The sequence below is a fragment of the Phyllobates terribilis genome, unplaced genomic scaffold (assembly GCF_046119375.1).
Source record: "Phyllobates terribilis strain yellow unplaced genomic scaffold, ASM4611937v1 Scaffold_3__8_contigs__length_932513732, whole genome shotgun sequence".
NCBI lineage: Eukaryota > Metazoa > Chordata > Amphibia > Anura > Dendrobatidae > Phyllobates > Phyllobates terribilis.
In genome coordinates, this window is record NW_027362763.1 from 136,529,676 (window position 1) to 136,550,637 (window position 20,962).

The following is a 20,962-nucleotide window of genomic DNA, read 5'->3' on the forward strand; positions in this document are numbered from 1 at the left end:
CCTGTCAAGTCAACCAAGGCAAGGAAGACAGAAGGAGCCCCTTTTCCCGTGCCTGGTTCAACATTTACGCCATGATTTCTCTAAAACTCCATAGCTATTCAGAGTAAAACATAGGAAGCCTTTCAGGATTTCATGTGACCTAGGTCAATTGAGGGAACTATTTTTCTGAACTTTTTACAGAACTGTAATTCTGACTTCTATACAATACTGTAGATTAAGGGTATGTGCACACGATGCAGAAATGCTCAGGATTTTTTCCTGAGCGTTTCTGCATCTCCCTGGCAGGAAAAAACGCATGCGGATTGTACATGCGTTTTCCTGCCAGGGACATGCGGAAATGAAGCGGTCTTCACTTTCATTTCCGCATGCGGGTTGACAAGCGCTTCCCAAGCGATTTTAGCATCACTTGGAAAGTGCTTGTCAACTTCACACTATATAAATCCATGCAACAGGCATGGATTTATATAGTGTGTGAAAGTCAAAAAATAAAAAAATAAATATATACTTACCCTCCGATGGCCCCCGGTTTCCAGCTTCCCTCCGTCCCGGCTGCCGGCAGTGTAATACTGAAGGACCTGCCGACGTCAGCGTCATGTGACCCGTCACATGACTCTGACGTCAGCGTAGGTCCTTCATTCAATCGCGAAGTGCCCGGGAAGCCATGAGGAAGCAGCGCGAGACGCCGGAAGGTAAGTATATATATATATTTTTTATTTTATTCTTTTTTTTTTTAATGGTACCTGTGTCTGGATGAGAGTCCTCTCATCCAGACACGGGTACCATCCGCACATTAGACCGCATGGAATGCGCATCTACATATACAGTGATGCGGATTCCATGCGTTCTAATGCAAGTCAATGGCGGCGAAAAAGCAGCGTTTCCGCAAAATTAATGGACATGTTGCGGATTTTTGATCGCAGCGTTTACGCTGCGGAAAAATCCGCATCATGGGCACAGCACATGCGGATTTCCATTGGGGAACATTGCTGCCCTTCTACCATGCGTTTTTAATGCGTTTCCGCAGCTGCAGAAACGCCGTGGAAAAGCATTAAAAACGCATCGTGTGCATTAATAAGGCTGTGTTGACGGAGGGAAGCTGGACACCGGGGGCCATCGGAGGGTAAGTATATATTTATTTTTTTATTTTTTGACTTTCACACACTATATAAATCCATGCCGGTTGCATGGATTTATATAGTGTGAAGTTGACAAGCACTTTCCAAGTGATGCTAAAATCGCTTGGGAAGCGCTTGTCAACCCGCATGCGGAAATGAAAGTGAAGACCGCTTCATTTCCGCATGTCCCTGGCAGGAAAACGCATGTACAATCCGCATGTACAATCCGCATGCGTTTTTTCCTGCCAGGGAGATGCAGAAACGCTCAGGAAAAAATCCTGAGCATTTCTGCATCGTGTGCACATACCCTAAAGGTGTTTTCTAAGATTAATTTTCTTTATTACAATGGCTTTCCCAGTTTAAAAATAACAAAACTTGGTTAGCAAGATGACCGGTGAGCCCAGAGATTGGCTGCAGAGGTCATGAGCACTGTAGTCGTGATGTCACCACTGCAGCCTATCAGCACAGACTGTAAGTGTTGGCAGAGAGGCCGAACTGGACTTGTAGAGGGAGAGTTTGGAAAAAAAGTTATAGTAAAAAAAACTAATCCCAAAAAGACTCTAACTAACTTAGCACTGGTTTCTCCTAAACCATGGAGATCAAAGTTCACAATGCACCTTGAATGGTTATTCCCAACTTAGTGGACTTGATGTAACCAAAAGAGAAGGGATAATTTGCTGACTGCTGGGGTTTGTCTGCTGGGACCTCCATGGATCCTGAGAATAGGTCTTTGAAATGCCAATGAGAACATGTGTACCTGTCGCTCCATACATTGTTTATGGAATTGCAGAAAATAGTGGAGAGCTGTACTGAAAGAACCTGTGCTCGGCCTGTGCGAAAATAGCTTGATTCTTATAGTAACTCAGCTCTTTAGGATCAAGGGCAGAGCGCTGCTTCCTCCTTCTGCTGACAGTTGTTGGCAATTTAACATGCACCTTTGGCTTTAGAGGCCAACTCAGGCAGCGGATTAGATACTCAACTCTGCTACATCACTGGGCACTGCAATACTACTCCATTCTTCTACTCTGTGGTGCTTCCAGTCCTACCAGACTATGCTACCTCACAACAGCAAGTCTGCTAACCTACTTTACTATGCTACATTTCCACAATAAGTGTTTATACACATGATAGATTATCTCGGGCAAGTGATATCCGTGTTTTTTATGGATAGCACTCCAACACATGATATTCTATGGTGCTGTGCAATGTCTGAGGAAAAAAAATAAGTAAAAATCAGAGACATGTTTTATTTTGATCCGCACTCGGATGACAGAAGTGTGGTCAGTGTCATGCATCTGGGTTCCAACCCGTGAGCCCGTGCTTTGTGGTTGGCTACCGAATCACAGCAAATACACCTTTTCTCTAGATGATTAGTTTCTGTTATCCTTGCTTCAGTCTTTTTATTTACTTATTTGCCTGCCCTATCACCTTTCGGGTGCGGCTTTATACACTTTCCCCTGCTGGTATTTCCTGCTGTAATAGTTTCATTTGGATGTCCTGCCATACTGCTGTAGTTTAAGCCGGTCAGTGAAAGACAAGCTAGGGTTTATCTCTTTGCTGTTTATGTTCTTTACCTTGCAACTATCTTCGGGTTTCTTTTTAGGAAATAGGCGGCATATTTTCTAACAGTACATACTTAATCCTTTATTATGTATTTCGTGGTTTGTTTTACTCACTCTGGGATCTCTTTCTATTTCTTTCCCTTTGCAGGTAATTCACACTCTGCTCTGCCCTCTGGTTCTTTAGGAGGAACGTGGAACATTCGACAGCCTTTCATATATTATTATAGGTTCAAGTTGCCATTGTCTAGTCTGTGGTTAGGGCTATCTCAGCTCACACAGGAACCACTAGGGACTGCGGGGTCAGGATCTCTAGTCTGTACAGGAACCGACAGGGTCAGTGGCAGTTTTAGTGTGTTACCTATTTTCCCCAGTGAGTTGCTACACTATCACAACAGTCTGATTTTCATGAACTGACAGAATGGAGTAAAAAAAAAAAATAAATAAATTCTCTTCAGTTCTGAGACAATCTGATGCAACTCGGATCACGCTCGGGTCAGAGCCTGATCACGCTCGGGTCAGAGCCGGATCACGCTCGGGTCAGAGCCGGATCACGCTCGGGTCAGAGCCGGATCACGCTCGGGTCAGAGCCGGATCACGCTCGGGTCAGAGCCGGATCACGCTCGGGTCAGAGCCGGATCACGCTCGGGTCAGAGCCGGATCACGCTCGGGTCAGAGCCGGATCAGAATAGTCGGACTGCTTTTTTCGGATGGAGAGAAAAAGGTAGTGTGAACCTACTTGAAGTCTCCTGTTATACACAGCTGTCACATAACCAATTCTTTTCTCATGTTCTTCATCAGCCTGCTTACACTGAATCTCCGGCTTCTTTGTGGTCTACTATCCTACTCCATTAATTGCCGTCCAGCCTTTACAGCTGCAGCCCATTAGGCAGCATCAACGTCATCTGTCCGTGCCACACAACAGAGAAAAGATGGTAACGCAAGAGTAAGAAAGAAGAAATCTGGCAATAATTATCCCGCCACATCTCTGAATGACTGGATTCTTTCTAACAGCCGCGAAATGAACATAGCCAAAACTTAGCATGACTAAATGCCCAGAGAAAAATGACTGCCGTCATCAGAAAGTCTGAAGAAAGCACATTACACAGTCGGAGCTCTTCAGATTCTTCCTGAATACGATGAAAGATCTGACTTGACCCCAGAGGACAGGACGACATTCTGAGGAACAGTAATAGAGCCACATAGAGGTACAGGACTATATTTAGGAAGGCTGCAGATTTTTTTTGAGGAGAAAAAAAAAATTCCACATGAAATATTCATCTGCTCCAGATCGAGCATTAAATATGCAGAAGAAAAAAAATGTAGACTAATTTCCATCTTAAAGGTGACCTATAGACATCCAATCCTTGTTACCCCTTCACCACCACTTGTCACTAGATATCTGGTGCATTGTTATGAAAACATCAACATGGAGGACAAATATCTTTGTCTGTCCACCCTAACCGGCCACCACCAGTAGACAAGTGCGACATGGTTTGTGGAAGCCTCATCATGCCAGCAGCCTCATCATGTGTTCCCCTTCACCACGTCCACCAAATGCCAGAAGTCTCAACCTGTGTTCCCCCCACTTCAAGCAGCTTCACTCCATGTTGCTCATCACCCCATATACCCCAACTGCCACTAGTCTCATCACATGTTCCCCTTCACCCCATGTCCCCCCACTGCCAGTAGCTTCACTTAATGTTTCTTCTCACCACGAGTCCCCCTACTGCCTCCAGCGTTCTCACATGCCCCCCACTGCCACCACCCTCACCTCATCTCCTCTCTCACCCCATGCCCCCCACTGCCAGCACCCTCACCTCATCTCCTCTCACCCCATGCCCCCCACTGCCAGCACCCTCACCTCATCTCCTCTCACCCCATGCCCCCCACTGCCAGCATCCTTACCTCATCTCTCTCATCCCATGCCCCCCACTGCCAGCACCCTCACCTCATCTCCTCTCTCACCCCATGCCCCCCACTGCCAGCATCCTCACCTCATCTCCTCTCTCACCCTATGCCCCCACTGCCAGCACCCTCACCTCCTCTCATCCCATGCCCCCCACTGCCAGCACCCTCACCTCCTCTCTCACCCCATGCCCCCCACTGCCAGCACCCTCACCTCATCTCCTCTCTCATCCCATGCCCCCCACTGCCAGCACCCTCACCTCATCTCCTCTCTCATCCCATGCCCTCAACTGCCAGCACCCTCACCTCATCTCCTCTCTCATCCCATGCCCCCCACTGCCAGCACCCTCACCTCATCTCCTCTCTCACCCCATGCCCTCAACTGCCAGCACCCTCACCTCATCTCCTCTCTCACCCCATGCCCCCCACTGCCACCAGTCTCATGATGTGCTCCCCTACACCCCATGTCCCCCCTACTGCCGGCAGCCTCACCACATCTCCTCTCTCACCCCATGTCCCCCACTGCCTGTATCCTCACCTCCTCTCTCACCCCATGTCCCCCACTGCCTGTATCCTCACCATCTCCTCTCTCACCCAATATCCCCCACGGCCACCAGTCTCATGATGTGTTCCCCCTAAACCACATGCCCCCTCCCCCACTGCAAGTAGCTTCACTCCATGTACTCTTACAGCCCTCAGCCTGAACCCATAGCCTCTCTCACCTCATGTCCCCCACTGCCAGCAGCCTCACCTTGCGTATCCCCTTTCAAGGTCCACTAAACAATAGTTGACATACCTTAAAATGCTTAAAGTCCCGATTAAGATAAAGACAAACACGAAGACACAACAGCCATTCCTAGTAAACAGGATCTTGGCATTGTTTCCTTCAGACTCCCACCCATCTGGGGTAACAATACCATACTCATGCCCAAGAAATCTGCTAGTAAACATGCAACATGTTAAAATCCTCTGAAAGTCCTGAGTCCGAACATTGCACATATATCACTTCATCAGTAGGTTAGGAGCGGATATCAGGAGTCCTGGATATGTTAGGGATGAGTTTCTGTAAAACTTCTACTAATGGATATCTATGACGTGAAGGACTTCGTTGGTGGACGAGCATCTTATATTCTGGGCTGCAGTGGTTGCTCCATTCATTACGATGTATGGAAATGTTCACGGCTCCAGCTTGGAGCCATAACATTGCCTGCAGTTTTCACTTTGACTGCTGAGTCTCATAGGCTGAACGTTCCTGTAGAGATCACTTCTCAGCACATTATCATTACAGACAGGATCGATGAATGATAACACAGGTTATATTATACACACAGGAGCCCATATTCACAATAGATGATGGGCACAGCTCACCTCCTCCTCTTCCCTCCACAGCATGCACACAGACTCTCTCATAGAAGTCAATGAGTCACCTCCAGGAACCAGTTTCTTCTAACTGCAGAAAGATGGCAGCCCAAATTGTAATTTACAAAAAAAAAATAGAACTAAAAAAAAAGAAACATTGCAAAAATAATATTTATAAGTGTCTGGTTTTACTTAATAAATATATGTTGTACATTCTTGAAAGATTATGTAGGTGATCGCTGAAATTCACCATGCCTGATATCACTTGCTCCCAACATTTTCCACCAAGACAGTTTGAATATACAGTCATAGCCGAAAGTGTTGGCACCCTTGAAATTGTTCCAGATTTCTCCTAATAAAAAATTATTGCAATTACACAAAAAAGGCAAATTGGATATAATTTCACACAAAACATCAACAATGGGTCAGACAAAATTGTTAGCACCTTTCCAAAATTGTGGGAAAAGAACTTTGTTTCAAGAATGTGATACTTGTTCAAAAGCACATGTGGTAAGTAAGAGGTGTGGGAAATATGAAAATAACACCTGAAACCAGATATAAAGGGGAGAAGTTGACTCAATCTTCGCATTGTGTGCCACACTAAGCATGGAGAACAGAAAGAGGAGAAAAGAACTGAGGACTTGAAACCCAAAATTGTTGAATAATTGTGGAGAAAAGAACTGAGGACTTGAAACCCAAAATTGTTGAATAATATCAACAATCTTAAGGTTTCAAGTCCATCTCCAGAGATCTTGATGTTCCTTTGTCCACGGTGCCCAACATAATCAAGAAATTTACAACTCATGGAACTGTAGGTAATCTCCCCGGACATGGACGGCAGAGAAAAATTGATGAAAGGTTGCAACGCAGGATAGTCCGGATGGTGAATAAGCAGCCACAATCAAGTTCCAAAGAAATTCAAGCTGTCCTGCAGGCTTATTGCGCATCAGTGTCAGCGCAAACTACAGTGCATTGTGAAAGTATTTTGCCCCCTTGAACTTTTCTACCTTTTGCCACATTTCTGGCTTCAAACAAAGATATAAAATTCGAATTTTTTGGGGAAGAATCAACAACAAGTGGGACACAATCGTGAAGTGGAATGAAATTTATTGGATATTTTAAACTTTTTTAATAAATTAAAAACTGAAAAGTGGGGCGTGCAATATTATTCGGCCCCCTTGAGTTAATACTTTGTAGCGCCTTCTTTTGCTGCGATTACAGCTGCAAGTCGCTTGGGGTATGTCTCTATCAGTTTTACACATCGAGAAGCTGAAATTCTTGCCCATTCTTCCTCGCAAAACAGCTCGAGCTCATTGAGGTTGGTTGGAGGGCGTTTGTGAACAGCAGTTTTCAGCTCTTTCCACAGATTCTCAATTGGATTCAGGTCTGGACTTTGATTTGGCCATTCTAACACCTGGATACGTTTATTTTTGAACCATTCCATTGTAGATTTTGCTTTATGTTTGGGATCATTGTCTTGTTGGAAGATAAATCTCCGTCCCAGTCTCAGGTCTTTTGCAGACTCCAACAGGTTTTCTTCCAGAATGGTCCTGTATTTGGCTCCGTCCATCTTCCCATCAATTTTAACCATTTTCCCTGTCCCTGTTGAAGAAAATCAGGCCCAAACCATGATGCTGCCACCACCATGTTTGACAGTGGGGATGGTGTTTTGAGGGTGATGAGCTGTGTTGCTTTTACGCAAAACATATCATTTTGTATTGTGGCCAAAAAGTTTGATTTTGGTTTCATCTGACCAGAGCACCTTATTCCACATGTTTGGTGTGTCTCCCAGGTGGCTTGTGGCAAACTTCAAACGAGACTTTTTATGAATATCTTTGCGAAATGGCCTTCTTCTTGCCACTTTTCCATAAAGGCCAGATTTGTGCAGTGTAAGACTGATTGTTGTCCTATGGACAGACTCTCCCACCTCAGCTGTAGATCTCAGCAGTTCAACCAGAGTGATCATGGGCCTTTTGGCTGCATCTCTGATCAGTCTTCTCCTTGTTCGAGATGAAAGTTTAGAGGGACGGCCGGGTCTTGGTAGATTTGCAGTGGTCTGATACTCCTTCCATTTCAATATGATCGCTTGCACAGTGCTCCTTGAGATGTTTAAAACTTGGGAAATCTTTTTGTATCAAAATAAGGCTTTGAACTTCGCCACAACAGTATCTCGGACCTGCCTGGTGTGTTCCTTGGTCTTCATGATGCTCTCTGCAGTTGAAACAGAACCCTGAGACTATCACAGAGCAGGTGCATTTATACGGAGACTTGATTACACACAGGTGGATTCTATTCATCATTACCAGTCATTTAGGACAACATTGGATCATGCAGAGATCCTCACTGAACTGAAAGTAAAAGGGGTCGAATAATATTGCACATTCCACTTTTCAGTGTTTAATTTGTTAAAAAAAAAAGTTTAAAATAACCAATAAATTTCGTTCCACTTCACGATTGTGTCCCACTTGTTGTTCATTCTTCCCATAAAAATTAGAATTTTATATCTTTATGTTTAAAGCCAGAAATGTGGCAAAAGGTGAAAAGTTCAAGGGGGCCAAATACTTTCACAATGCACTGTATTTGTTGACATTTGAATGAAATGAAATGCTATGGCAGGAGACCCAGGAGGACCCCACTGCTGACACAGAGACATAAAAACGTTAGACTGCAGTTTGCCAAAATCCTTCTGGTAAAGTGTCTTGTGGACAGATAAGACCAAGATGGAGCTGTTTGATAAAGCACATCATTCTACTGTTTACCGAAAACTGAATGAGGACTACAAAGAAAAGAACATATTACCTACCGTCAAATATGGTGGAGGTTCAAAGATGTTTTGGGGATGTTTTGGTGCCTCTGGCACTGGGTGACTTGACTGTGTGCAAGATATCATGAAATCTGAAGATTACCAAGTATTTTGGGTGGCAATATAGTGCCTAGTGTCAGAAACCTGGAATGTGTCCTAGGTCATTGGTCTTCCAGCAGGACAATGACCCCAAACATACTTCAAGAAGCACCTAGAAATGGATGGAAATAAAGCGCTGGATAGTACTGAAGTGGCAGCAATGAGTCCGGATCTAAATCCCATTGATCACCTGTAGAGAGAACTTAAAATTGCTGAGAGACCTGGGGCAGTTTGCAAAATAAGATTGATCCAAAATTCCAGCTGAGAGGGATAAGAAGGTTGTATATGGTTATAGGAAGCGATTGATTGCAGTCATTTATTCCAAAGAGTGTGAAACCAAATATTAAGTTGAGGGTGCCAACAATTTTGTCCAGCCCATTTTTGGGGTTTTGTGTGAAATTATGTCCAATTTGTCTTTTTTTCTGTTTTTTGTGTTGTTCTAATACACACAAAGGAAATAAACATGTGTATAACAAAAGATGTTTAATTGCAATAATTTTCTGGAACAATTTCAAGGGTGCCAACACTTTTGGCCATGACTGTATATACAGGTGCATCTCACTAAATTAGAATATCATCAAAAAGTTTATTTATTTCAGATCTTCAATACAAAAAGTGAAACTCATATATTATATAGAGTCATTACAAACAGAGTGATCTATTTCAAGTGTTTATTTCTGTTAATGTTGATGATTATGGCTTACAGCCAATGAAAACACAAAAGCGATTATCTCAGAAAATTAGAATACTTTATAACAACAGCTTGAAAAATTATTTTAAAATCTGAAATGTCTACTGAAATGTATGTTCAGTAAATGCACTCAGTACTTGGTCGGGGCTCCTTTTGCATCAATTACTGCATCAATGCGGCAATGTGGCATGGAGGCGATCAGCCTGTGGCACTGCTGAGGTGTTATGGAAGCCCAGGTGGCTTTGATAGCAGCCTTCAGCTCGTCTGCATTGTTGGGTCTGGTGTCTCTCATCTTCCTCTTGACAATACCCCATAGATTCTCTATAATAGATTCTCTATGGGGTTAAGGTCATGCGAGTTTGCTGGCCAATCAAGCACAGTGATACTGTTGTGTGTAAACCAGGTATTGGTACTTTTGGCAGTGTGGACAGAGGCCAAGTCCTGCTGGAGAATGAAATTTCCATCTAAAAAAAAAAAACTTGTCGGCAGAAGGAAGCATGAAGTGCTCTAAAATTTCCTGGTAGACGGCTGCGCGGACTTTGGTCTTGATAAAACACAGTGGACCTACACCAGCAGATGACATCGCTCCCCAAACCATCACTGATTGTGGAAACTTCACACTAGACCTCCAGCAGCTTGGATTATGGCCTCTCCACTCTTCCTCCAGACTCTGAGACCTTGTGGAGTGTGTCAATGACTGCTTTCTGGACATCTGTCAAGTCAGCAGTCTTCCACATGAGTGTGGAGCCTACCGAAACAGACTAAGGAACCTTTTTAAATGCTTATGAAGCCTTTGCAGGTGTTTGTTAATTATTTTAATTTACTGAGATAATGACTTTTGTGTTTTCATTGGCTGTAAGCCATAATCGTCAACATTAACAGAAATAAACACTTGAAATAGATCACTCTGTGTGTAATGACTCTATATAATATACGAGCTTCACTTTTTGTATTGAAGAACTGAAATAAATTAACTTTTAGATGATATTCTAATTTAGTGAGATGCACCTGTATATATTACACATACATACACGACATTGTTAGCCGATTCTGACAGCTAGCGTGCAGCCAGCAGCTTTACACATGTAAACTCTATTTCTATTACATGCTTAAATAACAGAAAAGAAAGTGAAACTAAGAAGGTATCATCTCCCATTAGGACTGTACCATGAACCACAAACCATTCACAGAAAATCTTCTTCAACTAATGACCTAATTTTTTTTTTTTTTTTTAAAAGGAGACTTATCACCAGGTCAGAAGTGACCAATTTTTGCTCTCATTTTATTCCCGCTGCTCCAGAGTATTCTATTTTTTTCCTTTTTTAAATGGCCCAACAGGTTAAGTTCCCATGATGAGTTTTTGATGCTACATATGTCTCTTGTGCGAATAACGCAGCTTCTGACATTTCCAGCAAATCTATTTTTTTTTTTAAACGCAGAGTAAAACTGACCTGCGGTGCATTTTTGAAATCCGCAAAAAGTCAATTTTTTCTTGCTTTTTGTGCGGATTTTCCCCATAGGATTGCATTAGATGTGGAAAACCTGCAGGTAAAAAAAACGCACATGCATTTTTTTTTGTGCATTTGTGCTGCACATGTAAACCACACACGACTGTATCAATAAAGTTTTGTCAAAGCCTAATAGCAAGAAGTATCAGCAACCCAATTTAAAAAGTAACATACTAAAAAAATTAAAAAAAAATAAAAAAATAAAAAGAAACAAAACCTGCAGCGCCAAAAATGCAATAAATAACGTATGTACAAAAACGCTCTAAAAAAAAAAAAAAAAAAAAGGCAAGTAACCTAATTTAGCTAATAGGCGCAAAAATGCTGAAAATAAAATCTGCAACATCAAAAAGTCACTAAATACTAATCATAGTAAACTTAAAGAAGCACTCCTCCTCCTCTCCTATCTAAATTTTTTTCCTCTTAATATATTGCAGTCATCATTACTATATAGCACTGTGTACTTACAATTGCTCATTTTACCTTTCTTCCCAGCTAATTCTTCTCTTTTCTATTAGAGAATAAAAACTGATTAGCTGGGATCCTTCTAAGCTCTCTGTAGAAACAGGAGGTCAATTTTTCCTGTATGAGTCATAAATCACTGCAAAAGTCCCTGGCTAGAGGGAGGAGGGAGCAGCTGGGTCAGGAGTTGAAGAGGGGGATGATAAATGCAGGGACAAGAGACTTCCTGTTTCTACATACAGCAGAGAAAAGAGAAGAATTAACCGGGTAAAAGGGCAAAATGAGCAATTGTAAGTACACAGTGCTATATAATATGATGGCTGCAATATATTAAGAAGATAAAAACTTTGATGGGAGGAGGAGGAGTGCTTCTTTAATAAAAAAAGGTCTATAGCTCTGGAACCCTATGACGGATGAAAAAAAGTGAAGCATTTAGGGAGTCAACGCAAGTAAAATAAAAGCAAAAACGGGCCACTCTCGATTTGGTGACAGGTCCTCTAATTACATCTGTAATCACTGAGCCTTGGTGTATCTGAAGCCCATCAAATATTCATATCATGTGGTTAAATGGACTTTCCGATACCGCACAATTAGTGCAGGGCACCAGGCAGCGATGCTCTAGATAAAACATGTCCTAACAGGAAAACAGAACATTTGTCTCTCCCCTCCTACACTATAAAGTCATATTCACATGTGGCAGATTTCCTGATTACAGGTTTTTGGTTTGTTTTTTTTAATCGTGGGAAGGAAGTGGATTTCTGCAAGTCACATCTAGGTTAACAGAAGTTTCTGCAACAAAACTGCCCATACAGAGAACATATTGTGCTACTCGTAGCATCAAGAAAAAGAAAGTTACAGGGAACTCTAATGAACACTTGTCCCTCTTCATAACTAGAGGATGATATATTTGTATTATATTAAAAGGTGGGGGGGAGGTTTCCATACCAGACATTTATATTATATCCATCCCTGAGACCTATTCTCCACCTAGCAGGAGAACAAGGGACACATAAGTTATACAACGCCAGGTGGAGGGGAAATGGAGACTGCACCAGGTATCTCTGCCGCTTTCTCCATTCCCTTTATTTTTTTAGCAGTGTATAATAGAAGCATGTCACCACTTCTGCATTTTTTACCCACTCCTGGTTTTGACTTACAAATACTGATGTAAAATACTGAACGTGTGAACAGGACCCAAGGGAAAAGTGGATCTAGCACTTATAGTGCTGGCAGAATGCTGATAAAGTTGTGACAAAAGGTGAGAGTCAGGGCAGTTCCTATACATATTAAACTGATATGGATGAGGGGAACAAGATCGTACTTTTCTAAAAATTTGGTTGAAAAGGACAGGCATTTATGCCAAATAATTTTCAGTGCATCTAACGTATCCTACTGTTTACAAAGAAACTCAAGTTTTATAAATCACTTCTATCCTAAAGAAACTGATGTAATCCTACAGTAACGCAGAACAATACTGCCCCTAATCTGAGCCTATGGGGGTGCATGAGGTTATACATGTATGTTCTTATGCAAATTGCCTCTTCAGAAAGGAAGAGGATTTGATCTCTAGTGCCACCAACTGGAAGTAGCAATTCTAAAAGTCATAGTTCGATATTGACTTTTAAAGACTGCTACTTCCATTAGGTGGCAGTAGAGTTCAAGTCCACATCCTCTCTCAGAGGAGCATTGCATTGCCTATAAATCTCCTTACACTGGCATGTCACTCATCACAAGGAGAAACGTTACGCCTTAGATCCTTGTGTATGTTCAGGTTATTCATCCACAATATCCTACTTTAAAAAACAGTGTTGTATTTCTTACGGTTATTGAAAGTCTCAATGGATTTTCCTCTTCTCAATTGGAACCATTGTGTAGGATATCCCATCACAGATCCCAAATCTAAAGGGGTTTTCAGATTGCCCTTATTGAATTCCTTCCAGACTTGCTACAGATTTCGTCCACCACGATGCAGAGAATGAATCTACACCTTTGGCAGAATCACCTTGAGGAGCAGAAGGCCATTATCACATTCTCCATTTTTTCATCCTTTTACTATCACAGAATTAAAATGCGTAAAGTCCAAATCATTTAGGGCCAAAGAAATCAGCCTTTAATCAAGTCCCAGGTCCCTTATTATTCATGCCATCTAAAAGGGGTCCCAGCACAAAACCCCAGTATAATGTCCCAACGTCTCTGCTACTTTGTGGATTTCTTTACTTCATTAAAAAGAATAAAATAGGCATAAAAGTCATAAACACCAAACAAATGTACAATATGATATAAGAAACAAACTCCGGAGCTGGAAATCCTCACAGCAATCAATATTAGTATCACACAGAAGAACTAGGTCAGCTATGAGAAGATATGAAGGATCTGGGTTAAAAAAAAAAAAAAAAGCGACAGAGCCGGGAGCAAAAGATAAAATAAGATCTAGACTTGCAATAACTTACAAAGTCTTGGAGGAAGATATTAGAAGTGCACAGGACCCCAGGGCCATGTACAGCTCCAGATCATCAGCTGTCAGTGCACCCAAAATACACCAGGAGCGCCCTCCCCACCATCAGCAGGTACCAGCCTCTCACTACACCCAGCCAATGACATCCAGCCCTGGGAAACAAATCTCAGTTTGAAGGAAAATATACAAATTACAAAAAAGGTTGAGAACAACCACCTCTCCACCCCCAGGAAGCCATGACAGCTGGGTCCTACAGAGCCAACACCAGAACCTACTGGACCTGTAGTGACTGGAATAACCAGAAGCAGCAGATGTCCTGATCCAAGTCACCAGGCCATGGCCATACTGTACATAGTATCAGACTGGGCTCATAATGATCAGATATACAATGCAACAATGTATCAACCACATACAGAACCCATGTCCTGACCAGCAGCTGCCACCAGGTCCCTGCTCGGGGCACCATCATTGGAAGGACATTAGATATTGATAGGTTTTCATATATTTCTAAAATAACATTTCTATATTTATGTACTAAAACATTGTACTGGCAATGCAACAATGTATCAGAATACTGTCCTTGTTTGTAAATATATACAATTGTCAAGGCTGGATTAAAGGGCCATAGATACTGAGAGACAATATGGGATAGATAGATATGGGGTAGAGAGATAGAGAGATAGAGACATATGGGATAGAGAGATAGCTATGGGATAGATAGATAGATGAATGAATGGCATACACTGGATACACAGAATCCCCAGAGACAGAACAGCAGAGATAACAGATAGATGAGGAATAGTTTGCCTTTCTCTCCAGCCCATCACATTACTTCTCTTACACATGAAATGAATGTAAATGCAGAATTACTTACAGCTGCTGATCAGAACATAGAGAAATGATCCAATTAAGACGGTGCCCGGCAGCCCCCCAGCCCTGCAGTGAGGCCCCTCTCAGGCTGCAGAGCAGGCAGCAGTGGGGGGAACCAGGGGGGACTCCGACCTCAGCAGTCACCGCGCAGAGGACACGTCTCTGGCCTGCATTGCAATGGAGGCTCCTCCAGCTCTCACTTGGAGCAGACCCCCAGTGCAGCCTCCTGGAGGTCCCAGCACTGGCTGCAGGTTATAGGCTGGGGGTGCTGGTGTGCAGAGCTAGGAGCTGCGGGCAGCAGCAGGGCATCATGTGGGTGTGTGGCAGTGAGTGGAGGAGCTGAATGTCTGCACCCATGCTGGAAATGACTTGTGACTGAGCTGTGGGGAGGAGGCTGGGGTGATCCCTGCAGCCTATCACAGGCCTGCACACACTCAGCCCAATACATCAGCAGCTTCACAGGCTTCTCCAGTGTGTCCAGAGCTGTCATGCTACACCCTAGGCTGTCACTAATCCTCCCCAGTATGCAGGGAATGAATAGGTGCTGCTGCTGGGTTTAGAAACCTGTCACCCTGCTCTATAGTTCAGGTATCCCTGCCAGGTGAAAGCCATTGTTATATGAGACGAACAGCAGTAACTAAATTTCATTGTACAATAAAACAGCAACCCAACCCCCAAATCACTGCAAAGTTCATACAAGTTTTTGTTCAATCTTAAAAAGTTGTGTGAAGACCGTTATGGCTGCCATTAGTGTTACTACAGAATATTGGTGCAGCTGCTATTCAGGTGGATGGGAAAGCTGGGTAATGACCAATATTGCTGCCCAGGGCAGGGACAAGGTATGGTATGGTGCCCAAGGCAGATAAAGCAAATTGTGCCCCCAGCCACTTTGCCCTAAAACAAAGGAGTGGGTCAGAGACTAAGGTAACAGGGCCCTAACCCCCCTTGATGAGTCAGGTAACAAGCTCTGACAACCACTTCCACAAGAATTGTTACTTTTTCACTAAAAAATGCCAGCAAAGTAAAAAAAAAAAAGTGGTGTATTTTAGGAATGTGCAATTCAGAGGGAGTGCAATTTCAAAGTTAGATATGTAATAATTCATTGTTTGCAGACCATTTACACAATGCCAGGGGCAAATAGTGATATTTATCCCTGACCCCATTATAAATAAAGGGATACATATGATGGTTTTTGCATCTGTCATGCAACAAATACAGCTTGCCATAAAACTGATGGTGGTTCTGGTGCCATTTTCATGTACTGATGGTGTTTCTGGTTATGTATTCCTTTATTGATGGTGGTTCTGGTGATATATTCATGAACTCGTGTCGGTTGTGGTGACATATTCATGTACTAACAGTGGCTCTGATGACGTATTCCTGTTCTGGTGACATAATTATATAGTGGTGTTTGCTCTGGTGCTGTATTCATGTACTTCTGATGGCTCTGATGATGCATTCATGTAGTGCTGATGATTCTAGTGATATATTCATCACCAGAACCAGCATAAGTACATGAATACAAAACTAAAATCATCATCAGTACATAAATAGAGCACCAGAGCCATCAATTGTACATGAATATGGCACTAAAACCATCATCAATAAATAAATACGTATTTTGCAACTGTGTTACCGCCATTTTTATTATATGGGTTTGCTGCTTCCTGGTAGTTCATTAGTTCTGAGACCTGGGCAGGTAAACACTGTTTCCCTGTTTTGCTGTGTTTTTTTCTTGAATTCTGGACGGATTTTAAGTCCTCTTATTGTGGCTTTGCTTTTAGTTTAGTGTTAGGACTCGCAAGTATGAGGACCCTTGACGCGAGTTGCGTGCTTGCTCATTTTGGACAAAATATTAACCAATACCTCATATATATATATTTTTTGCACTTTTTTATTACAGGCTGCAGCTAAGGCCATCCGTGTGGGTATTGTAAACTAGGGTGTCTGTCCTCGTGGGGTCCGCTTAGATAGTACTGGACTGCCCACTTAATCTAATAGTATGGGCGCCACTAATAGGCTTGTAAGCCAGGTACCGTACACTACCCATGTGTGAACGGCACCCTATACAGGCCTTTTTTTGTGTGCAATTTTTAATGCTAAGCAATCACCCCCTCCATGAACTGGTAGGTTGTGAGTGGTTGTCTCATCAGTATTTTGCACCTGTGTTGCGGCCATCTTTATTATATGGGTTTGCTGCACTCTGGTAGTGCATTAGTTCTGGGACCTGGGCAGGTAAACACTGTTGCCCTTTTTTGCTGTGTTTTTAAATAAATATGTCACCAGAACCACCATCAGTACACAACAGCATTACCAGAACTAACATCAGTACATGACTACATCACCAGAACCACCATCAATACATGATTTCATCAACAGACCCATCATAAGTACATGAATAAAGCACCAGAACCATAATAAGTACATGAATACATCACCAGAACAACTAACAGTACATGAGTACATCACCAGAACCACCATCGCTACATGAATACATCAAAAGACCCACTCTCAGTAAATGAATACAGCACCAGAACCACTATAAGTACATGAATACATTAACAGAACGACAATAAGTACATAAATACATCACCAGAAGCACCATCACTATGTGAATGCATCACTAGAAACACCATCAGTACATGAATACATCACCACAACCACCATCACTACATGACTGCTTCACCATAATCACCATCAGTACATAAATATGTTACTAGATCCACCATCAGTACATAAATACATCACCAGAATCACCAATAGTACATGAATGCATCACCTGAACTACCATCAGTACTGACAGTAATGTCAATTTTAATGTCAAATAAAATATAAAATAAATATAACAATCAATAACTATTTAAAAAAATGTTATTTCTAATTTCAGGAAAAAAAGCAGGAAAAAAAACTAGAGGGCCAAAAGGGCAAACTATTACGTTACATCAGTGTTTTCCTCAAAGTACAATACTTTTGCTTTTGGGATAAGGGATTCAGTGCTGGACTGGTGGAAGGATCTCAGGGAGTGCTAATGGCTAACAGGCTAGGAGGCGCAAACTGCTTCACTTTTTCCACTACACTTATATTGATGGCACCCCCATCAATCAGCTGCTACCAGCTCTGGCAGCACATGGATGTAAACTGTGTACAGAGCAGAGCTTCACAGCTCCATCACACTGTTCAATGGCCACTGCCGGGTATTGCAGATCAATTCCTATTCATTTGACTCTGGTGCTCTCCTGCAGTGATTGACTGCAGTGGTCATACACCTTCCAGTCATCTGAGCACGTCACATCACAGGCCTCATCATCAGGTGACCGCAGAAAGAGGCGGCATGTCCTGGAGCCGCAAGGGTTAGACTAGGTGAGTACACGTGATTTTAGTATTTTTTTACCCATTATAGCTCTTGTAAATTTTATTTCTAAGTTGGACAATCCCTTTAGGAATAAGATTGGGGATATATGCCATGTACCACATTCATTAAAGGGATGCTAACCTGTCCCCCATGCCCTCCAACCCACCATTTGTATGTTTCTTGCTAATTACCCCTCCTAACCAGCCCTTGATCATAGAAAGAAGCGGATTACTCTGATAAGATATATTACAAAGTTGCTAATAAGAGGGTGGTGGCCCGCTCTTGCACGGTGGCCCACCGGAGGATTCTCCTGTTCTCCAGTGGGCCAGTCCAAGTCTGCGTATACTATTAATTTATGAAATAAAAATTAAACCTATGGTTACTCTATAATTTTAATGTTTCCATATTGGGTAAAAGTTTGCACAACAGTATTATTATCGGTATAAATTCCAATGTCATCACCATGTAGTAGTGTGTAATGTGTAAAAGTAAAGACAATAATTTCCTTACCAAGTTACATCTTTATTTTTGCTGATGGAGCAGTGATCTAATTGTTAGTACTTGGACAGTAGGAATACTGCACCCAGTTTTAATCGATTTTGTGCGCTCACTTCCAAGGTGACAAGCACTTATCTCAGCTGTACCTAAACACAACAGCTGCCACTTTGTGGATCAGCAACGTATGTACCTTATTACGTAAGGATATATTATGTCGGTTATTATCCATTGTGACCGTGTATAAAGGGAAAGTGTATAAGAGGATTAGGATCGGACAGCTCTGCCGCGCTCGATGTGTTCTGTACACGGACACCTGGGAATACAAGAGACGTTCCTGCACAAGGACGATTTTGGTATTTTGATGACATCAGTGTTATCTTATAGAAAATTGGGATCAAGGCGAAATGCAGCGTGGGGGGAATGGGATCTGATAAAAGCATCCAGCCTGGCTGACACCTACATAGAGAGATAAGAAAAGGTGCAGGATCTATCTTCAAGGTGACCTGAACAGCCATTCCTTTTTCCTTAAGTGTTAACTGCGGTAATATATTATTACTGTGCTCTGTTATAAATAAAACCTTTCTAGAAGGTGCAGGAAAAGCAATGGCATGCTGCATGCCAATGTACGCTGTGTATTAGTGGAATTATAATGACGGCAAGATAGATTTTACTAAGATTAAAGAGAACCACGTGAGCCACAGTCAGCAAGAATCAGTCACTGGTTGCTCAACTGCAGTAATGTAGGTCGTACTCTGAAACGCTGCAGCGTTTCAGAAAGGAACACACTTTGAAAAGCCTATGCATCTCAGCGGACAAGGTGGAGGCAGGTCCCGGGCGGATTCTCCCCGCCACGCCAGAGTTGATTGATAGGTCTCTCCCTGTCAGGCAAAAAGATTGAGGCTGGGAATAGCATCCAGTGATTGGATTCAGACTAGTTAGCCGAGACCCATAGGCCAGAATTCTGGCGTATATCGCTTTATAAAGTCGCAAAACGGGGTTGTTCAAAAATTCTGCAACTGTTGGCATTTTCACACTAGTTTCGTCAATGTTTCGACACCAGTTTTCATCTGCCTATCTAATTCATGATGAGCTGTGTGCGTATCTTACACCAGAAATCTTACTGGAGTAAGATATATGGCGAGGCGCACCAAGACGCGCGCCACTTTTCAAATGTGCCTCTTAATGAATCTGGTGCCTTTGACTCCAGTATGCCTCCTCATCAAGACTTATTCAAACCAATTAGGAAGAAGAGCGGTGATTCCTCAGCACTTCCACAGCGTGAAGACAAGGCTGTACAGTCATGGCCAAAAGTTTTGAGAATGACACCAAAATTATATTTTCACACGATCTGCTGGCCTCTGGTTTTTATTAGTGTTTGTCTGATGTTTATATCACATACAGAAATAGAATTGCAATCATATTATGAGTACCAATAGGTCCACTCCCTGTACCTTTTGCAGAATATCAGTCGGTTCCTGATGTTTTTTCTGGAGAGAAGTGGCTTCTTTGCTGCCCTCCTTGAAACCAGCCCTTGCTCAAAGAGTCTCCGCCTCACAATGCATGCAGAAGCACTCACACCAGCCTGCTGCCATTCCTGAGCAAGCTGAAACAGTTTTAAGATACGGTCCTGGCGCTTGCTGGTCTTTCTTGGGCGCCCTGGAGCCTTTTTGACAACAATGGAAGCTCTCTCCTTGAAGTTCTTGATGATGCGATAGATTGTTGACTGAGGTGCAATCTTTGTAGCTGCGATACTCTTCCCTGTTAGGCCATTTTTGTGCAGTGCAATGATGGCTGCACGTGTTTCTTTAGAAATAACCATGGTTAACTGAAGAGAAACAATGATACCAAGAACCAGCCTCCTTTTAAAGTGTCCAGTGATGTCATTCTTACTTAATCATGACTGATTGATCGCCAGCCCTGTTCTCATCAACACCCACACCTGTGTTAATGGATCAATCACTAAAACGATGTTAGCTGCTCCTTTTAAGGCAGGACTGCAATGATGTTGAAATGTGTTTTGGGGGTTAAAGTTCATTTTCTGGGCAAATATTGACTTTGCAAGTACAGTAATTGCTGTTAAGCTGATCACTCTTTGACATTCAGGAGTATATGCAAATTGCCATTACAAAAAATGAAGCAGTAAACTTTGGAAAAATTACTGTTTGTCTCATTCTCAATACTTTTGGCCATGACTGTATGTTCTCTGGATCTTTATTCATTCATACAACGCGTTTGAAGTCAGGTTGACTTCTCCCTCAGATTCTTGATGAAGCAGTCAACTTGACT

The 20,962-nt window shown here is 42.5% G+C and overlaps 1 protein-coding gene across 4 annotated transcripts in view; it reads right to left on the reverse strand.

Moving 5' to 3' along the window:
• The window catches only part of LPIN1 (lipin 1), a 119,851-nt gene extending 104,633 nt beyond the window's left edge, over positions 1 to 15,218 (reverse strand). The window contains exons 1-3 of one of the 4 annotated variants that reach the window (XM_073674145.1): positions 14,831 to 15,218; positions 13,323 to 13,503; positions 5,951 to 6,032 (exon numbers count right to left, since the gene is read on the reverse strand). In XM_073674145.1, coding sequence (XP_073530246.1) covers positions 5,951 to 5,992 — 42 coding nt within the window. In that variant the 5' untranslated portion in view covers positions 5,993 to 6,032; positions 13,323 to 13,503; positions 14,831 to 15,218. Of the gene's footprint in view, positions 1 to 5,950; positions 6,033 to 13,322; positions 13,504 to 13,951; positions 14,077 to 14,830 lie in introns of those variants that run through there. The other 3 variants (XM_073674143.1, XM_073674146.1, XM_073674147.1) reach the window with 3 other exon arrangements.
• Between the last annotated feature and the right edge of the window lie 5,744 nt (positions 15,219 to 20,962).